Here is a 20,049-nt window from a genome sequence, read left to right on the forward strand (position 1 = left end):
CAGAACTCGGTACACGTACAACACCTCAAAGCGCGGGAGTTTCAAAACCAAGAGGCATCCTCTTGCGCCCAGTATCACATGAAAATTCAAGTTTCGGTGTTACGTGCGATTGAAAGAAAGAAAAAGAGGGCGAAGCGCGTGTAGCGGCGTGAGACAGAGGGGTGTGACTGAATCCAAGACCGAGGGAACGTCCCGAGACGCGATCCATGGAGGCAGACTGCCTACTGACACCGAGTCACGTTCTCTACGTATGCAACGTATGCAGCAACGTTTATCGCGCGTGAACATCGCAAGCACTTCCAATGGACTGTCATCAAACCAATACACAGTATATATATATCAACGACGAGGTCAACACGGTGCAACAACTACCATAACAAAGAGCGTCGAGACTAGGGAGCTCGTAAATTAAAACAGAGAACAAGAATTTCCAAAGAAGAAAAGGAAGAAAAAAATAGGAAACAAAAAAAAGTGGAGAAAGAGAGAACAAATAAAGTGCCACTTTGTTGTACATTGCATTCGATCGACGAAAAGCACGGTGCTTAATTCGGGAGCCGTTTCATTCTCGATGACCGTCGACGGCCGAAAAGCTCTCGCGGATGAAAGGGTCGTGGGTGGGGGTGAGGGTGAAAATGTTCCATCGGGATCGTTCGGGCGCGATAAATCAGCCGTTCGCGATTGTTTTGAAGCTTCCGGCGGAGAGGAGGCTCCTCTGTAAATTAAGCACTGCACTTAGCGCGATTGGGAATAGATCTATTTGAATCGGAGGGGGGAACATAACAGATAAGGCTGGAGAACCGAACATCGTGGAGATCGATAGCGAAGGCGTTCGAGAGAGGATTGCTCGACGGTGCATGCCGCGGCGAACGTCTCCTGCGTTTCTCTCCGTTTTCTCGCCGTTCGTCAGCACGCCCTTTACCCCTTTGCAGCCCTTAGAATACGAGATACCTTCGACGCCCAGAGGGTGGCGAAGCTTCGCCTCTCTTTAAAAGGCGAGTCAATAGAAATCTCGAATATGTATACTATACAAGTAAAATATAGTATACTATATCTACCAATTTTTTAATCAGAAATTCAACAATGAACGAAAAAATGAAAATTCTGTCCTGATCCATACATGGGTCATAGGACTCTAAATACAGGGTGATCAGTTTAACTGGAGAGCCTCCGTGTGTTGGCATCGTTTATTTTAAATGCTGTAGCGTTGTAAGCGCTGCCAACATTCATTAGAGAGGATTTCTACTTAAACTGATCACCCTGTGTATTAATTATGCGAAGGAATTTGTGAATAACTCCTGACCACGAGTTTCCAAGAGGGATGATAGAAGATCTGTTTCCCTGCTGCATCGAAGATACCCCTAGAGTCGAGTGGCGTGTGGTTTACGTGTGTTCGTGTGCAGAGGGTGGCCCTTCACGCAGAAAAAGCCGATGTGCTGTGACGCTTGCGGAGACACCAACACAGACTCAAGAGAAGTATAAAGTGCTGCTATGGAGCAGTGAAGTGGGGTGGGGGGCTGATTGTGCAATTTCGAGCCGCATTGACGATTCGCGTCCTCGTCGCACGCGATTTCGCAACACGATCTTTATTTTATCTTCCATCCCCCTCCCTTCGGGGCTTCTGTATCCGTGCCCTTGCAAGTGGAATTGAAATTCTCGAGTTCTCTATACTCTTAAGATGCAGCGATTCATTTAGTGGAGTTTTGAACAGCGAACTTGTTGAGATTGCAAATTTTTCAATAATTTTCAGCATGTAAAAATTCGAAGATTTGTAGATAAAAAAATTGAAAAGTATGCAAACTAAAAAAATTCAATATTTAATAATTTAATAATCCGAAAAAATTTTTAAATGAATGCTTGAATATTTAAATTTGTGAAGATTTGAAAGTACAAATATCTAAAAATTTGAAAACCTCCACACTTCATTCCAAAAAGGCCACGTAATCTAGAGGATACTGACTAGATTATAACGAAATGGAATGGCTCTCCAAATGAGTTCTTAAATCTTCAGAATATGAAGGCATTGAGATTCCCCGTTTCGAAAATCACTGAGCCTGTAAATCAGATCGAAACTCTAAACTCGAAACTCCCGAAGAAATACTCTCAGAAATTGCCTCCATCTTCAGCCTCCCATTCGATAGTCCATCTAAATCGCCTCTCTTAAAACTCGCGCAATTTTCTCGCGAATCTGGTGAAATCGATCGCAATAAAGCTCGAAGACGCGAATCGTCAGGCTCGAGTTTCAACGATACACAGTATACAATAAAAGAGAGAAATAGAAAAAGACAGAGTGAGAGAGGGGTAATAGAGCAGAATCTACGGGGCCAGTGTGTTTCGTGTCAAAATTGAAACGCTTCTGAAGCCGTCTATGGGGTGTCTGGCTGTGTTCATGTTTTTCTATGTATGTATATGTGACGTGTGTCTCCACTCGTCTACGTACTCGCGTCTGTACGTGCGGCAGAGAGAAAGAAGAGAAAAGGGAGGAGGAGAGAGACACGAATAAGTAGAGAGTGAGAAAGTAACCATGGAAAGGAGAAAAAAATTGACAAACGTGACAGAAATAGAGGAAAATATTCGAGCTGTATACGACATCGTGATGCATCGTGTATACATACACGCGGACACGGACACGTGGAACGAACTCGCTGGTGTTTCTGCTCGAGGAGAGGGTGATTCCTCTCGAAGAACCGAGCAGTCGACACCCAGCATCATTTGTAACGTCACGCAACACCTGAACGATCATTCGCGATCGTGTGTGGTCACCTGCATACGTGGTCATGGCAATTATTCCTTACTTTAAGTTTCTCATCACTCGTTCGCTATAAACGTCAAATTTTTTTAAATAAAATCGATTCACGAGTAACTTTAATAATTCTTTACACTGTAATAAAGCATACTATGAAAGAAGAATGAAAATAAAACCGTTCAGGAGTCAAAAAGTAGGTTTCACTTTCAATCCTATAGGTTTCAGTCTCCATTCGTATTGCTCCGACTAAATAAAGTTGCAGTCAGTAACTCTGTACTATCTTCCACGCTGTCGGTTCACAAATTGACATATTCTACTGAACACAATTATAAGTTCACGACACTGCTGTTGGTTTCTGTGATTCAAGTACATTTCTGTGATTCTTCAACAGAAGAGCCATTTTCCTCGAAACTCAATTTTGGTACAGAAGCTCTTCTCGCGACCAACACTATCTACAATTGTTTAATTCCCAGTGAAGTTGTCCTCCCAATCCCCAGCCCTATAAATTTCCCGCTACCTTCGCAACAGTCAGCTGTGCAATTTGGTTCAGTTGGTTCCATTCCCCCAGTTTACCAACACCGTTAGTGTCAATGATTCACGACGAATCTCGTTCCATATATTTCCCCAACAATATCCCAGCGAAGTGATCGACGTACGCAGGTGTTCCACACGCGTTCGTTTCAGCGAGTCCCACGCACACGGCACGCGTCCGCCGCGTGTACACATATACACGTATGTACAAATTCGTACGTATGTATATATACGTATAATAAATATATATAGAGATAGATATATGTATATATATAGATATAGAACAGTCAATAACCAGTCACAAAGTACCTTTTAAGTCGAGTTAGCGAGCTTCTCTCTACGCTCGGGCTCAGACTGAAACAGAGATCATCACGGTGTCATTTTCACGCGACATTAAGGATTCCTCGCGGACCATCGATCCTCGATCCCGTGGATCGCTGTGACCTACCCGCTCGTTGATGATTTCCTGCCCTCGATCCCCCTCCCACGATCGACATGTCCTGTCTCCTCTGTTTTAGGATTGCTTCGAATCGAGCTGAGAGACTACTTCATTGTCAGGCATGGATTACAGAGAGGCTAGAGGGGCTATGACACTGGACCTCGTTTTTTAAGGAGATTGATTTTTTCATAATTAAAATAAAATAATTTAATAGAGAAATTTCTTGAAGTACCACAAGTCGTTCTAAAATTATTATTTATATTCATTTAATAAATTCCTTCGACTGGCCCACATAAATAGAATTCTACTGTAGCTGCAATATTTATCTCTTCACTCCACTGTGCGTGCCTCGTTGGAAATACGAAACCAGAAGGACGTCCGTCCTCGAAGGACCGACGTTAATTTCTTGAACGTCCTTCGGCTTCGTTTCGCCAGTCGAAAAATCGCGTCAAGCCCCACTAACCTACTTTCAGCTTGCGATCGCTAATTTAGAAGAGCATTTGCATCGAACCGCAGCTTAGCTTCATCTCAGATTATTCTCTACGCTCGTTGCAGTTTGCCTCGTTCTTCTAATGCTCCAAACTCTAATTCAACCTTCAACGAGCACCATTTTTCGCTAACCTTCTCGAATCTTTCAGCTCGACTCGCGGCTTATGTTCGATCGTCCCTGGGGATCGAGATCCAGGATCGATTTACTTACATGGATGGTTGGCTGAGCTCAGTTTGGGTCTATCGCACACTGGACATTCGGGGCGCCAAATGCGCTCGAACTCGGTGCACGCTGCGACGGGGATGCACATTAAAAACGCATCATCCCCCAAGTAAAAAGAAGCCACGCTTCCAGAAAACGACGTTACAGTACCATTTAATGGCCCCACGTATCGCCACAATTATCACCCAACTAGAACACTCGCAAAAACTACCCCACTGCTTCTTTTTTCCCAATTTAGAACCTAGGAAATTTTTCCAAGTATCAGGTGTAGAAATTAATTCCTACAAAGTTATAATTTTACATTCAATCAATCATAACTCTGATAATTTTTTTTTGTGGAGATATTCAGAAATTACTTGAAAAATGGAACAAAGTTGCTGAGAGTAATGGAGAATATTTTGAACATTAAAGTTTCTATAGTTTCCTTTTTCTAATAAATAAGGTAAATGTCCCATCACTTAACGTTCAAGATCTCAAATGTCTCAGTAATTAAACAACCTAAAACTGCATGTCCCGATACTTTAATTATGAGGTCCCAGAAACTGGGGATACTATTTTATGACACCAGTTATAACTTTCAATTAGGTTATCTAATACATCAGAATTTAAATTTAAAATTCAATAAAATTAACGTTAATGTTTAGGTATTGGGACATAGTCAGCTACTAGGACATTCACCTTATATAGTGAATTGTCTTTAAAAAGTCACCCAATTAATTTCTACACTCAATACAAAGTGACCGTTTCTAAAAATAAGAAACGAATGTATCGAGCTTGAACCGAGTTCGACCGTCATGGGACGAGTCACTGATCGACGAAGGTCAGGGGTGAATCGTCGGTGATCGCAGGCGAGCGAGAACGAGGGAAGAGGGTGGAGGCACCCGAGGCCGAGGTTCGATCGATCTATCGGGCCTGTGTCGACGTCACATCCGCGTGACCAGCAGCGTCCCGCCAGCGACACTCGCCGACGTCGAATGTTAGACATTTGTTAGTGGACTCGTCAGGCAAAAGCGGACAATAAAGAAGCGCGCGAGGGGTGGGGATCTATCGAACTCAAGGTCGATATCTGGCTTCCTGGGAGTCGTCTCAGGGGATCGCGAAAAAGATAGAGGGTCTTTAGAGAGGACGAAAGGGGGAGCAGAACCACGAGACTGCCCCTGAGCGCTGATCGAGCGCTGTGTCTCTGCGAGTGGCTGTAGACGTCTTTGAACTCTGATTTGCTAGCGAGTGCGCATTCCGATATGCTGAGTACTTACAGTTCTCCCCATTATTAAACGCTACGTTAAGAGAAAACACGCTTCCGTCACTTTTTCTTTCGAGGGGTGTTCTTTCTCGAGGGGATCGCTTAGATTATTATGCTAGACGTACTTCGGGGATACGAGGGTGCACCCCGACGCGGGGACGACACTTTTGGGGGTGAATCCAGGGCGCAACGATACGGGGAACTCGTACGAGTGGAGGTCCCGCTTGGCCTTGTTTCCGAGTTACTGCAGTCGAGTTACTTTGCGTCCTGTGGCAATCGTTGGACGTTTTTTATGGAGTAACTTGCGAGCTTTTAGTGGGACGTGGACTCGTACGAGCGCCCTGTTATCGTTTCGCTCGGCACCCCTGAAGAGGCGTCCCTGTGGCAAGGTAGTACCAGGTGAGTTGACAATCTTTGGCTGATGAAGGATCTCCTGACTCTGGGAGATTTGAGAAGTTTGAGAAATCACGGTGGTGAATTGAAATTTCTAGGGACTGGTCAAATCTCTTCATTGAAGTCAGAACGATATTGTATGGTGTTCATTTGAGACATTTTTTGGAGAATTATGTACTTATTGAAATAATTTGAAAGTGTAGAATACGCTTGATTACTTAGTTAAGTCGAAGCATCTTAAAACTTGAATCTTTGAATATTTGAAAATTTGAATATTTGAATATTTGAATCTTTGAATATTTGAATCTTTGAATATCTGAATATCTGAATATCTGAATATCTGAATATTTGAAAATTTGAATATTTCGGTATTTGAGACTGTTAAAAATTTGAATATTTGAAGCTTCTGAAAATTTGAACATTTCAATATTTGAATACTTTAAACTGTTAAAAATTTGAATATTTAGTAATTTGAGAAATTATCTATAATCTGAATGTTCACCCCTTTTAAAAAAACAAGAAGTCCACATCACCTTCAATTTTATTACGAATACCTTTCAAAGTTGGCAAGTTCTACAAACTGTAAAGGACTCACTCAAAATTGAGCGCTACAACCTAGAGCCCTTGGAGGAACTCTCCTACCAAAAAGTTGTTAAGGAGCCAGGAGATCCTGTCATAACGAAACTGTTCGAACAGCCACTTTAACAAATCTGAAACGTTATCGGGAGCTTATATACGAGAGATAGTGATGGGATCGAGCATTCTGGCACATACCCGTTTGCGAGTGTGGAGAGTCCATTCCACGATGGCCGTCCTCGGGCCTGAGGACTGGCGAGAAGGTTGGCGCGCTCGAAACGGAAACCGTCGGGGGCTTTTCAGTCTTGTCGTTCCTTATGAGCTGATGCACTGGTGGTGGGCCTGTGGGAAAGAAAAATATAGGAATCAGTGACACTATCCTTGCAGTGGAATTCAAACTAAGAGAATGTTTCAAAAGCAAGGGAAAATAAAACGAAAGGAGTGGAATCTTTTTGGTGAAGCACAACTTCGAGAAAGAATGAGCTTCTTCGGGATATACTTCAAGAAAAGCAGTAGCTGTTGAAAGTACTGCACAGAACAAGAGATTTAGAAGCGAAGTCTTAAATCAGAAGTAGAATCTTCTTCATTCCTTGTTTCCCGCCCTCTCATGTGGTAGGAAGTCACTAAGAGCCACGTGAAAGCGAAACTTTGTCTTCTTCATAACACCCACGCAAGACGGCGAAACAAAAAATATACTGTCTTTGAAAAATATTGGAGTGCTCTGAAAGTCTTCCAACCTTGTTGTCATTCTAGTTTTTGCTCTTTATTTCTGATTTATGGATTTAATTTTCTTCAAACACTACGAAATATTCAAATGTTTAAATATATAATTTTTTTTAAATGTCTAAAATCCTTCATTTGTCTTCAATACGTGTGGGAAATATACAATAAAATTTGTTAACATCGACAGAAGACAGAAGTCTCCTTGTCTGACCAGTGACTGAATCTACTGTGAAGTAAAAGCATCCTCACTTAATGTACTCTTCAAGCCACTCCTGTAGCACTTACTTCAGTCCACTTCTTTCATTATTTTTACACAAACTAAGACTCATTACTCTCTCCCAGAATTCTGCATTCTAATTCTATACCTTAAAACTTAAATAATAATCCTCGATGCACTAGATACTCCTCGAAACGAGAAAACTAATCCACACTACCTCTCTCACAATTACGTACCACTTCATCCCTCGCTTCCTCAATACCCCCACCCTCCAAGCATTAATCATGTACCACTGTGACCCAACAACTACCCCCATTGTCCCTCAGCAAATAAAAAAGCCCTGTTTCTATTCCTCCAGCCGAGGAGCGTCGCTATAAAGAAAAGATCAATCGATCCCGGTCGCGTCTCGGCGTCCTTGGCACAGAACAGAGTCCCGACGCGAGAAATGCAAGCGAGTTAATCTCGCAGAAAGGGGCGCGCAAGAACCGAGCAGACACGGAAGAGCCTGTCTTGGTCAACGCATTTGCATGAGCGTAAAGCCATCGTCGGGATCGCCGTTTCGCGGCAATAAAATTAGGTTCAGCCGAGCGGCGATATTTACGCCCTGGCTGTTAATTTAACGACAATACAGTCAATCAAGCGTCCTCCACCCGCGCGTCGCCGCCATAAAGGCAACGTATGTATGATAAAAAGGGGAGCGAGCCGTAGAATGCGGTTGGCCACGGTCCAGGTATGCTTATTGCCGGAATTTTTCTCCTCCGTGTATATTTTGCCTGAGAAAGTGGTCATTTTATTCCGTCCGTAAATTCCGTCAATCCGCGACGGGGCTCCACCCCCTCGTCGCGTAAAAGTCGAAACTTTCGACTTACTTCCAACCCACCCGCCTGCAACCACCCTCTGCACCCCTATTCTTCGCGCGTGTTTATCTCTGTGCACGGTTTCGCTTGCCTCGCGAATATTTGCCCAAGGGCTGTGGGGTCGTCTGCGATTTTTCGGGGGTGGGTGCTGCTCTCCAGGGGACGCAGTGTGACAATTAAGAGATATTTTTATTTGGAGAGAAGTTAATACTTCCTGGTGGAGTCTATGAGTAAAGATTGCATCACTTAAATAAGATCACTGTTCTGTATTCTGTGTTTCCGTATGGCACCAGTAACACAGCTTAAATTATAAATCGAATAGCATATCTGAAGGAGATAATTCGAGCAATGATAATTGGAGAGTAGACGCAAATAAAATGCAGAAAAGGTTTCCCCATTCACAGTGTACAAAGAGGATTTTTCCAAAAGGGGATTCCTCTACCATCGCGAAATTAGCACCGAAAACACTTTGTGCGATATTCGTGAAACCCCTATTCTTCTGCCCCCTTTCTCTATCTCCCTCTATTTTTTTCCCCCGAAAAAGCCTCCGCGTCCGGAAGTTATTCCTCTTTTTCATCTCCATCCAGCGACTTCCGTTCCGGAGGGGGTTATCGTTTGATCGATGAAAGAGTTAAGAGGGGTGAGAGCGAGTGCAGCGGGGGAGGTCGGCGCAGGGGTCGTGATAAAGGGAGGCCGACGGGAGAATAGAAAGAAAATAGAGAACGGAAAGGGAGAAATATAGGGAAAATGATCTATAGAACGCTGAGCAAAGTAGATCCCGATAACAAAGGACGCCCCGATAAGCCGCCGGATGAGATTGAACCGAGGGTGGCAAAAAAACCGTCCGACCCATGACCGCCCGCAAATTTGTTACTTAAGCCCCGATCCGATTCTGGCAAACTCGAACGATCTGCTTGACGAGCCATCTTGTGCATTTTGCTAATTCACTTTGCAGGAGAAAAATCACGGTCTTTCCTTGAGGAAGATCAATGCTCTCTTGATGTCGGTAGATTATAATTAATAAAATTCCTCGCCTGTGCTTCCAGAAAATAGGAGGATTTCCTAGGTGGAACTCAAATATTATTTCAAAGACAGTGTATGAGCGATTAAATATATCTATCTGCTAAACAAATATTAATTTTGCACAGACGGATTCGAAGAACAGAACTTGAATTTGAGGGAAACTGGAGCGATGTGCTATCTAAGTAGTGGTGAAAAATAGGAAAGTTCCAAGCATGAGAGTAATGGTCACAGTTGACCCGAAGGAAATATCGAAAAGGAATAAATCGAGACGATAAAATAGACTGTAAAAGAGTTCCGTGTTCCTCGGTGGCACGCAAAACGACGCAAGATGTCGTAGAGCACGATTCCGCATAGTCGAGAGTGTCCTCGAACGGTTTAATTTTAGTGGGCGGAAAAACGATAAAAATACCGTAAAATCACGGTTTCGCAAACAGCAGCTTGTAAACAAGGTCTCTGTGCGACGAGAGTGGGCGAGTATCCCGACGAGGTGCATCGCGTTGCGACGGGATTGCATCGACTGTGAAGCATTCGATTCGCGATAGGTTGGATCGCCGCGCAATATGTAGTGGCGCTTCGAATCACAACGCTCTGAATCATGTAACACCGATTCTTTGCACTGCCAAGTGTGAGGCGTCTATTCAGAGGACTTGGAGTCACAATGTGTCAATGGAGAGCGTTTAGTCTCACAGTGCTTTGGACTCACAGTGCTCGGAATTTACAGCGTTCTGGACTCACAGCGTACTAGATGCAAAAAGATCTTGATATACAACGCTCCAAATAATTCTTCCACTTGAGAGCGCCCTGAATCACAACACTCTCGACTCACTACGTGTTAACTTCTACAGTTTCAAAACCACGTATCGACTTCTACAGTTTGAAATCGCAACGCATCAAATTCACAGCGCTTCAAATCGGGGCGTCTTCGACTCACAGCGCTCTCAATTACAACGCATCGATTCCCATCCCCCCAAGTCCCAGCTTCTCGATCCCAAACGCCTCGAGCCTCAACGCATCGATTCCAAGCGCTGTGGACCCGAAGCACCGATTCACAGCGCCTCAGCATGCATCACAGAACAGCAGCACCGCGAGGCAGCGCATTGCCCCAGCGTCTCGCCGCGTCGCGATGCAGCTGCACAGAGGCTCGCGCGGCAACGTGTGACAGCGCGCGTCCACTAAAAATAAGGACGAAAGGCAGAGGTTTTGAAACTCACTGAAGCTAGCCGCTGGCTGAGCATGATCCGCGGCCGTGGCTGCGGACGGAGGGGTGTAACTGCTGCAGTAGTACGGCGGGTGCTCTATTTTGATCGTGTTTATTTGAGGCTGCATGTCGCTGAGGTCATGCAGTATGGACGCTGAAACCAGACACACATTAGCGGTTACGGATCCTCGCGCGTTCGTACGTCATCCGCTCCTCCTCGTCGTCCTCTTCGTCGTCTGAGTCGTCTGAGTCGTCTGAGTCTGAGTCGTCGTCTTACGCTCCCGATTCTCGCGAGGAAATCGCACTTCCGCGCGCTTCCCTTCGAGAAACTTCCCCCTCCCCGAGCATTAGCGAGGTTGCAGGGGAGGATGTGGCTTTTTCGGGAGCGCATTTTGTGGAAGTGCACTCGATGCATCGAGGGTGACGGTGAAAAATAAGCATTATAGATTTTCATGGGGTTCACAAGTCTTTTTGACGTTAGCATCCCTTAGGTGAATTTTCGAAAGCGTGTGTAATATCGATGCATCGAGTGGTTGAATTTATAGGGCTTCTTTCGAATATTTCGTTTGTGGAAATATTCTTTTCTTTGGGGAAAATAGATATACAGGGTGTCGAAGCTGAAGCAGGACACGTGAATATCTTTTCTGTTTTTAATGACACGAGCTTTACTAAAAAAGTAAAGAAATGATCAAACACAGAAGATTATTCTTCTCTCGAAATCATTTTAATTATTTTGTGGATGATTTTCGTGTCATTAAAAACAGATGAGATATTTAGGTGCCCTGCTCCAACTTGGACATCCTGTACATCTACATAAGTATGTTAAATAATACTGTAATTAACACATTGACTGTTGAAAGTATCTCATACTACAATATTACACTTATTTTACACCCTTCCTAAGACCATAAACGCTGCATAAGAGTTGACAAAGTAAATTATCATAATTACTCTGAGATAAAGTTGTAAGTTAAGAGTGCTCACCAGCGATCACTTCACCAGTCAACTTGTTAATGTTAGTTCAATTGCAAACACATTAGGGTACGAACACATTATTACTGTCACGTCTCGTGAAATCACGTTACATATTATAGTAAATTTGCTTCATTCCAAACCAAGTGAATTCACTTTACATACTACAGTAAATCCATAGTATGAGCCAAGGCTTTCCCTTATTTCACACCTATTTTGCTATAATATGAAACAGACTTGCTATACAGGGTAAGTCACACACCTGTACCACTCAAATTTGATTTTAAACCTCTCTAGAGTATGCTCCTCTTTGATATGCTCCTCTCAATACAAATAATTTACAAGAAAATTCAGGTAGTACAATTACTGTGCTCCACCGAAACCAATAGAATCTACATTGTTCTTGTGCTCATCTCGTCAGGAGCTCACTATACGCGACTCACCCTTTGTATCTAACGCGAGTTCGTCTGACACTAATGTGTTCTTACCCTTACAATAACAGCATGCAGTTCATCCAGTCTACTCGTAATCTAAAGTCACCAACGACAATGCATCCCTACGCGATCCCCTCCCAACGATCGATCAGTCTGGTCTGAGAAGAAATCGAAAGCGACCTCAGTGCCTGTGGGAGAACAGCGGCGCGAACAAGCTCGTTTGAAGCGGGCGGGGTCGGTTAATTAATCGTTGCCCGGCCATTAGAATACGCTCCAGTTACACGTTGCGCTGAATCAGCGGGACCGTAAAATAATAGGATTCCGGTTTGTCGCAGTTGGCGACGCGTAAATATAGGGATCCCCGTGCACGACGGTCAACGACCAATTAGGTTGAGCTAGTGCCGCTAGAATTTGCATCCCGTGTAAGCAACTCGCTCGTAAAGCTGCGTCCCTCCCTGCTAGAGACACTGGATCGCGACTTCGGCTAGGGGGTTGTCCACCGCCCATCCAACCCTCACCACCGACGACCGCCACCACCAACGACCGCCACCACCAACACCAGACAGCGGGGAATATCTTCCGGACTTCTTTGGACCGCGTAATTTACGCGACACTGGCGATTGTATCTCTTCTGGGTCTAGTAATTTTATTGCCAGCAATGGGGGAAACTATTTCGTCCCTGGGACCTGTAATTTACGTTCCACGGGGATGGAGGGTGGGGAGGATAAAAGGTCACTTCGGCTGAGAAGATTACTTGAGGAGGTGGTCGTTCTCAGGTTGGAGATTTTAGAGAGTTTGAATCTTCTGGGGTGATTGAAGTTTTGGGGAAGTTTGGGAATTTTTGGGAATCCTAGGTTTTAAGGGACTTGGAGCATTTGAGAAACTTTGATTTTGAGGATCTTGGAATATTTTTGTCTATTTGAGACTTCAGAGAATTTTTCGAAACGTCAAACCTGTAAGACTTTATGGAATTCTGAGATTTCTGAGGTCCCTCAAATTAATGATATTATAAAACAAAAAATAAAACTGTTTAAGAGCAAGTATATCTATTTATCTCGACGAATTTCTAATTGGACCACGTGTGCTGACGTAGTATTGCTGCAGCCATTCGCGTTTCGTTTCCCTTTTTCTCCCCCAACCCCGAAAACACATCCTCCACTTTTTCGCGACCACTCGAGCGAATCCACCCTCCTCTCACAGAAAACGCTCACGACAGGATTTTCCAGCTGCGATCTCTCTCAACATGTCTGGTGCTTCATACAATTACACTGACCATACAAGGGTGCAATTTCGTCCTTCGTGTAGAAAAAATTTGTGTCTAGTGTCTACCAGAAGGATCAGACATATTAAACCAAAATCTAGCTAGAATTTCACAAGAGATGGTTCCATTAAAGACATTACAAACAAATAACAGATCATCCATAAATCTTCGATCTCAAGAGTCACGAGAATAAGCTGCTTTTAAGGAGTTAAGATGTACTTTAATATTCCCCGTATTTCCTGGTCCTCAACCCCCAAAAGCGCAACTGAAATCCGCGACGACAATCGCCACCCCCAAGAGGCAGCGTGTTTCTATTATGCCCCGTCTTACACGTCCCATCACACACCACCGACAGGATATTCTTCTCTATTTCACATCATCCACCCCCGCGGAAATTGCGCCCCTTTTTATCCCTCGAACATCGGCAGAAAAAAAGCCCCTGGAAAATACCGTCACCACCCTGCGGGCCTACCCTTTTCCCTCGATTCCGCCACACATGCACACACGTGCAGGCGCGCACGTGCACCGTGCATTGTTGACAAAAAAGGAGCGACGTATCCGAACGAGGAGGGGGAGTGGCTGGGGGCTGGAAAAAATTCGTCGAAAATCGCGCACGGCGCCGGGGCCGTGATTCAGCGAGCTCTTTTTTTTCGCCAGCAGGCGGGCGAACTTTGAAAAAATCTCCCGGAGACTTGGCTCAGGGGGTGAGGAGGGGGGTGAACGCCAGTCGGATGGTTAACCCTCCATGGCGCGAGTTCTCGTTGCTCGTGGGTGGACCGCGGTACCAGAGGCGGCGGAGCCCTGATCGGGTTGAAGGGAATACTGTAAAAGACTTTTGGGAATGCAGAATCGAGGCAGAACCGAACCCTGGCTTTTTCAACCCCCGCCCTCCTGGGGATTGAAAAACCCTCTTCAAGGTATTGAGTCTCTTGTATTGCGAACTCTTTAAACCATCCCGCTCCGCTTTCTTTTCACTGCACTGTCTGCCTGATTATGGGGAGAAGGAAAAGGGTCAAGCACGGAGCTCTCTGCTGGCGTGTGCCCTTTTTCTCGTTATCAAGCGACTCGGTACCAAGAGGTGGTCTGAAGAAATAGAGGGGCTTGATGGGTGCAATTTTTACGATGGGTTAAAGCTGTCGGCCCACTTAACGGCATAGCACATCAGTTGCACCAGACTAACATCAACGTATGCAAATTATAGTAGACACTGTAAAAACTTGACACAGTTAAAGGTATAATTAAGAAAAACATAGGTTCCCAAATCTCTCAATTTAACATTACTCAAATATTCAAATCTTAGAATTCTCAAATTTTCAAACACTCCAATATTCAAGTACTCAAATACTAAATCCTCAAATTAAATAGCTACAGACTTTCCCAATCATCCCACGCATCAACAACTCCTGACCCTTCCTAACATCAAACCGAGCTACCAGCGAATAACCACTGTACCACCATAAATTTAATAACAATCAAGCCCTCCCATTAGCCAAAAAAAAAAAAAGAAAAGAAAAAACAGTTCTAGAGATCGTCGAGAGACAGCAGGAGGATTCAGTCACCCCGTGAGCGAGACGAGAGAGGGAGAGACAACGATAGGCCAGGAGAAAGAGAGGCAACGGAGGCTCTCTCAGCAGCCTCTGAGGCCGTGAGCATTGTTCCCCGTCTATTAATACACCGGGTTGCATACTAATCTCCTGCCACGGTGACGGGCGGAGGGGGACAGGGGGGGATGGGACGAGCAGGGAACTGCAAAAGGAGTGGAACGGGGGGGAGAGAAGGGGAGGAGCGTGCAGATGCATACGCCGAGGCGTTTCGAGGCTCGCGCCCGCTTCTCGATACGCGCTCCCCTGCCCTATTATTCCATTTAGCGACGATGCACGCGTGCCACGATGCTCCCTTCGTTCTGCATCGGCATGAAAGCCGATTTTGTTTGCCTAGAAACCGCTGAGACTGCTCGGACCGCTCGGGGGTGGCTACCAAGAGGCATATCTGGCGAAGGGTGAAATATCTCTGGCTGTGAGGCAATGCGAGACGAGATAGGACTTCGAGAAATTTTGGTCCTTGCGGTGACTCGAGTACTTGAGATGCAATTTTGGTATTTATTATAGAAAAGATAGATTGAATTGATTTTTCAGGAGTAAGAGTATCAGGGTGGAATTATTCTACGTTCGAGTAAAATAGAAATGAGAACAAATGTATAGAAGGGATGCAAAATGAAGAGTTGGAAAAATTTGTGAATTAAGAAGTTGAATGTTTGAAAATCTGAAGATAGAGAGCTTGAGTTTGAAATTTAAAATCGTCTGTGGTGAAGAAACTTTCGCTACCTTTCCGTAGCGAGGTCCTTGTTCTTTAACTGATAGGGCTTCTCGAGTGCCCCCATCGTGAAGAGAGTAAAGGGTGAAGGAACACCAGGCAAAGTTCTGTGCGAGATTGCGAAGCGTTCATCAGGCTCTTGATACTGAGAGCATCGAAGTGGTCTCAGGCATGTCGAAAGGATAACTGTCAAGTGGCGGCCGCGAATCGCATTCCGCCTCTAAAAATACGTTTCCCGTTCGTTTACCGCCGACATTCCTCCCGATAAACAGGCATCGATAGCGGAGCAGCAACGTCACCGATAACGAAAATGGTCCCCCAGCTACTGTGCACCGTTCTCCCCTCCCTTCGACCTTTCCCCCTCGATCGCGAGCATCATCGTCGTTGGTGACTATTATCGAAAGGATGCTTTCAAAAGGTTTTCCAGATTCGATTCACCGATTACCTTTCGAAAGCATCCGTGGCTATGGTTCCTGAACGAAATCTCTGTTCATTTGACGGATCAGAGTGACCGGAGACTTTCGATAACCTAATCGTTCTCTGTTAATATCCATGCAAGAACCCACTGGTGAGAAAGAGATCGTACCTTTTGAAAGCATCCAGAGCTCCTTCGAGCTGAAGACACCTGTCGCTAGGATCGTGTCATTGCAGACAACACCGTTATATAGTTCGTGGTAGCCTGCACCTGGGAACAGAACCCAGTCGACGATATGTTTAATCGTTTCTTACTGGAGGTCTCAAGTTGGGTGAATTTCCATGGGGATCAATGAATATCGCGTGCTACGATTCTGAACGAGATCGAATGATTTTTCTTTTGCTTGAATTTGGGGTAAAGAGGAGGGAGGTTTACCTTTTCGCCGCCTCTCCTCTTCCTTGCTGGCGTTGCAGATGCCGTTGAGGACCTCTGGAACAGTAAGATGCAACACGCCAATTAGATTAATGGGGTGGTTAGTAAATGAGAGGGAAAAGGAAGAGCAAGAAATGTCGTAAAGTGGTCTTGATGGAAAAATTGGTTCCTCGTATTTTAGTTTGTCTTCTATCCCCTTCTCTATTAAACTCAACTTACAAGGAATGTCACTTTAGTATCATCTTTCGATTCCGATGAAACTTGGTATACGAGTATTTTTTTTAGCTATTAATATTCATATTTAGTGAGTGAAAACCACCCCCAAAGGCAGAGTACAGAATACATTTTGGTGAATATCTCGAGTGTCATTTACCGCATCTTATTGCTCACAGAAAACCACTCATTTTATATATTTATTATCTTCTCTACCTGCATTGGTATTAACTAATGTTCCAGATATTTACGAAATTGTATTTTCCACCGCCGCTTCAGGGTGAACACAAATATCAACAGCTAAAGAAAAATAGAAAAGAAGACACCCAAGTGATGTTTCTCATCGAAGTAATAAATTTTCAATACTATTTCAAGTCCAATACATCGCAATTTTGATCTCCTCTACTATATTCTAATTAATAAACATCCCTTTATTCCTTCGCTCAATTTCCTCTTCCCTCGCCTTCAAGCCAAAGCCACCCCGCCCACTCTTATCACTATACCCCTCTTCTCAGCTCATCGAGGGAAATTTCCTCTTTTCTTTATATTACACCATCATCGTGAAAAACGATTTCGGGGATTCCTGAGAGTAGAAGCAAGGTTCTCGAGGTCTCCAAGACCTTCTAGCGCCATCCAAGAGGGTCAGATTTGGGAAACGATATCCTCGGCGCATCCCATCTCACCTTCGCTGTCACACGGTGTTTTATATCGCGGGCACCTTACGCAAATCTCATTACGCAACATATCACCGAAATACACGGGAGGCCCGGAACGGTGCACTCGAGTCCCTCGTCGAGGGTTGGCCGAGCGCGGCGAGAGTGCACAGGGATGACGGGATTTATTCGACGCGGATGGAAATTCGTTGGAAAACACTTTGCGCAATCGGGACCCTCCTCTCCCTCGTTCGTTAAACAACGACTCGCAAAAACCAACCGACCCGCTATAAATAGACGTTAACAAACATACGCGTCCACTCTTGCGAGTTATTTTTAATTGCGACTCAGCCTTATGTCGTCGTCGAATCTCGATGCTGTGGAGGATGAGTCCCCTGCGACCAGATCGCGAAATGGCTCGTCTTTTTCTCCTTTCTGTGGATTCCAGAGTTGTACTAACAGAGCTATACTAATTTTCTTTCTGTGGGGAATTCTTGTTTAGTAGATATTGAAGGTATCGATAGAGATGAGGAGGCAGACTTCAGAAGAAAATTCAGGTGATAGTTACTTGGCTCACCCTGTACATTTAGAAAACTATTAGCTCCTAAATAGTGTTTTCGATTTACCTGAACTACTAGAAACTAGTATTCTATGAAACATAAGAAAGATCAGCGCCCAGAAATAGTGACTTCAAGACACATTTAGCCAGCCATTTCTTTTTCTATGTTTTCCAAGATCCAGCAGCGATGATAACAGCCCCCAGAATGATATATCGACTAATTGAAAATGAGGGAGATACTCTAGCATCGATAGATGATATTTTCGACCACTTGCCAAAGCAGTTTCGTAGAAATAGAAACATTTCGGGTAGTCAAATGATCCAGTTAATGCGACAGCGGGAATTCGTTCGCGAAATCGACGCGACGACGAATTTGCGCTCGCGAGATTAATTGCGACACCGAGAGCGAAGGATCATTCGCCGTGTGAACAGCAAAATTAGTCTGGCTGGTGGTCGACAGGTGCGTGTGCGGCGCAGAGATTTTCAGAGACTGTTAGATAGGCGCACAGGCGGTCTTGGAACAATAATAGAGAGCAGATCTGTTGACGCTATGTAATCCATAAACTGACGAGAAATTTTTAGCAGCTTCAAGGACGATCTCTAACTCTTCCTGCATATATTTAAGAAACTTGATCTCAATTTAAAAAGGCAAGAAGAATTGTATGAATCGTGCACTGATAAAAGAAAAAGCTTGACTAATAATGATAGTAATAGTGAGACCATCAAAACAATTGAAAGAACTTCACTAGAAGTTAAAAACTAAAATAAAAATTACAGTATTTTATAATATCCTTAGTATCTGAGGTTCTATACAAAAAATTCACAGCCAATCTAGTTCAGCACTCTCTATAAATCTGTTTAAAAAGCATTAGTAGCAATGCTTTTCAGAGGACTTCTCGTGGAACAGGCACAGTACTTTATATATATAAATCAATAAGATCCTGTGAAAAACTTAATTTTGACAAAAATGGTCTTGGGTTACTCTGGCTGTGAGCTACAAAAATTATTCACGTATATTTCTCAGGAATTAATATAGAGGATTAATCCCACCCCCTCAACGCAAAAAGTCATCGCGAAGTCATGTTTCAAGGGTAGCAAAGATTTTCTCTTTCAGAGGGCTGTTTTTAACAGGACGAATGGTACCCAGCATGGAAGAAGGGCAACGTGATAAATCGCAGGTACGAGAATATTCGTTTCAGGTATTCGCGGCAGCACGAATGAAAATCGAACATATAAGCGGGCGAGCAACGTGTCTGAGAAAGAAGAAGAGAGAGGGTTCGGTACAAGATGTCCGTCGCCTATTTATTTATAGAGCGAGCACACATCGGCACGCATGGTCACATGCTCGCGTGCACGGCACACCGACGAGGACGCGAGCCTGCTCGCAAGCGCAGCGAGCCTTTTCCTCGGACCTCCACAAAATCATCCAGGTCCACGCTGGTCCACGAAACGACATTTCATTATTCACTTCGAGATCACTTATCGAGATTCATTCACTCGAGTTGAAATGTTAGAAACGTGGTGGTTGAGATGTTAGAAAATGTCCACGGTCTCAGTAAATAACAGGGTGAATTCTCAACTTGGGGAAAGTCTGAAGGTTCAAGAATTGAAGACAGTCTCAGTGTCAAGAGTCTCAGAGCTCGATCAAAGCTTTTTCACACAGAACTTGGGGCACTGAGGTTCGAAGCTTGAAAATCATTTTTATCGACACTGGAATTTAATGAAAGATTAAAGGATCCCAAAAATGAAAGTGAGCAAAGCTTTCGTATTACAAAGTCTCATACTGTCTTTGAAAAAAATTCTCTAAAAGCTCCCTCTTCTTCGTCCTCTCAACCAGAAGACTCTCTTAAAAGTCTTCTTTAAAAAATTCTTTTTAAAAGTAGAGTCACTGCCAGAAGGATAGAATTTTGAATGAATTTAGCACAGAGATCAAAATGATCCATACAATTATTCCTAACAAACATTTAATTCCCCAAAAACATATTGTTTCTCTTTTACTATCGACTAAAACTAAGTAAGTATACAACTGATAAGTATAAAGAGAAGTATGTTCCTCTAAATTACATATTTTCTCAAAGACCTGCTATTTTGACCCTCCAGTAAAACAAAACAGACGTAGCGTTAGTCTCGATAGTTCTACTA

The 20,049-nt window shown here is 44.0% G+C and overlaps 1 protein-coding gene across 9 annotated transcripts in view; it reads right to left on the reverse strand.

The window, feature by feature from the left end:
* Nfi (Nuclear factor I) overlaps window positions 1-20,049 on the reverse strand; it is a 75,283-nt gene that overhangs the window by 9,522 nt on the left and 45,712 nt on the right. For 5 of the 9 annotated variants that reach the window (XR_013002865.1, XM_076387778.1, XM_076387773.1 and 2 more), the window contains 4 exons: window positions 16,486-16,539; window positions 16,222-16,320; window positions 10,669-10,809; window positions 6,836-6,979 (listed from right to left, as the gene is read on the reverse strand). Coding sequence is in view for 8 of the 9 variants with exons in the window: in XM_076387778.1 (XP_076243893.1) it covers window positions 6,836-6,979; window positions 10,669-10,809; window positions 16,222-16,320; window positions 16,486-16,539 (438 nt within the window). In the remaining variant the exon portion in view is untranslated. The remainder of the gene's footprint in view (window positions 1-6,835; window positions 6,980-10,668; window positions 10,810-16,221; window positions 16,321-16,485; window positions 16,540-20,049) is intronic. The other 4 variants (XM_076387772.1, XM_076387775.1, XM_076387776.1 and 1 more) reach the window with 4 other exon arrangements.

The sequence above is a fragment of the Calliopsis andreniformis genome, chromosome 10, assembly GCF_051401765.1.
Source record: "Calliopsis andreniformis isolate RMS-2024a chromosome 10, iyCalAndr_principal, whole genome shotgun sequence".
Lineage (NCBI taxonomy): Eukaryota > Metazoa > Arthropoda > Insecta > Hymenoptera > Andrenidae > Calliopsis > Calliopsis andreniformis.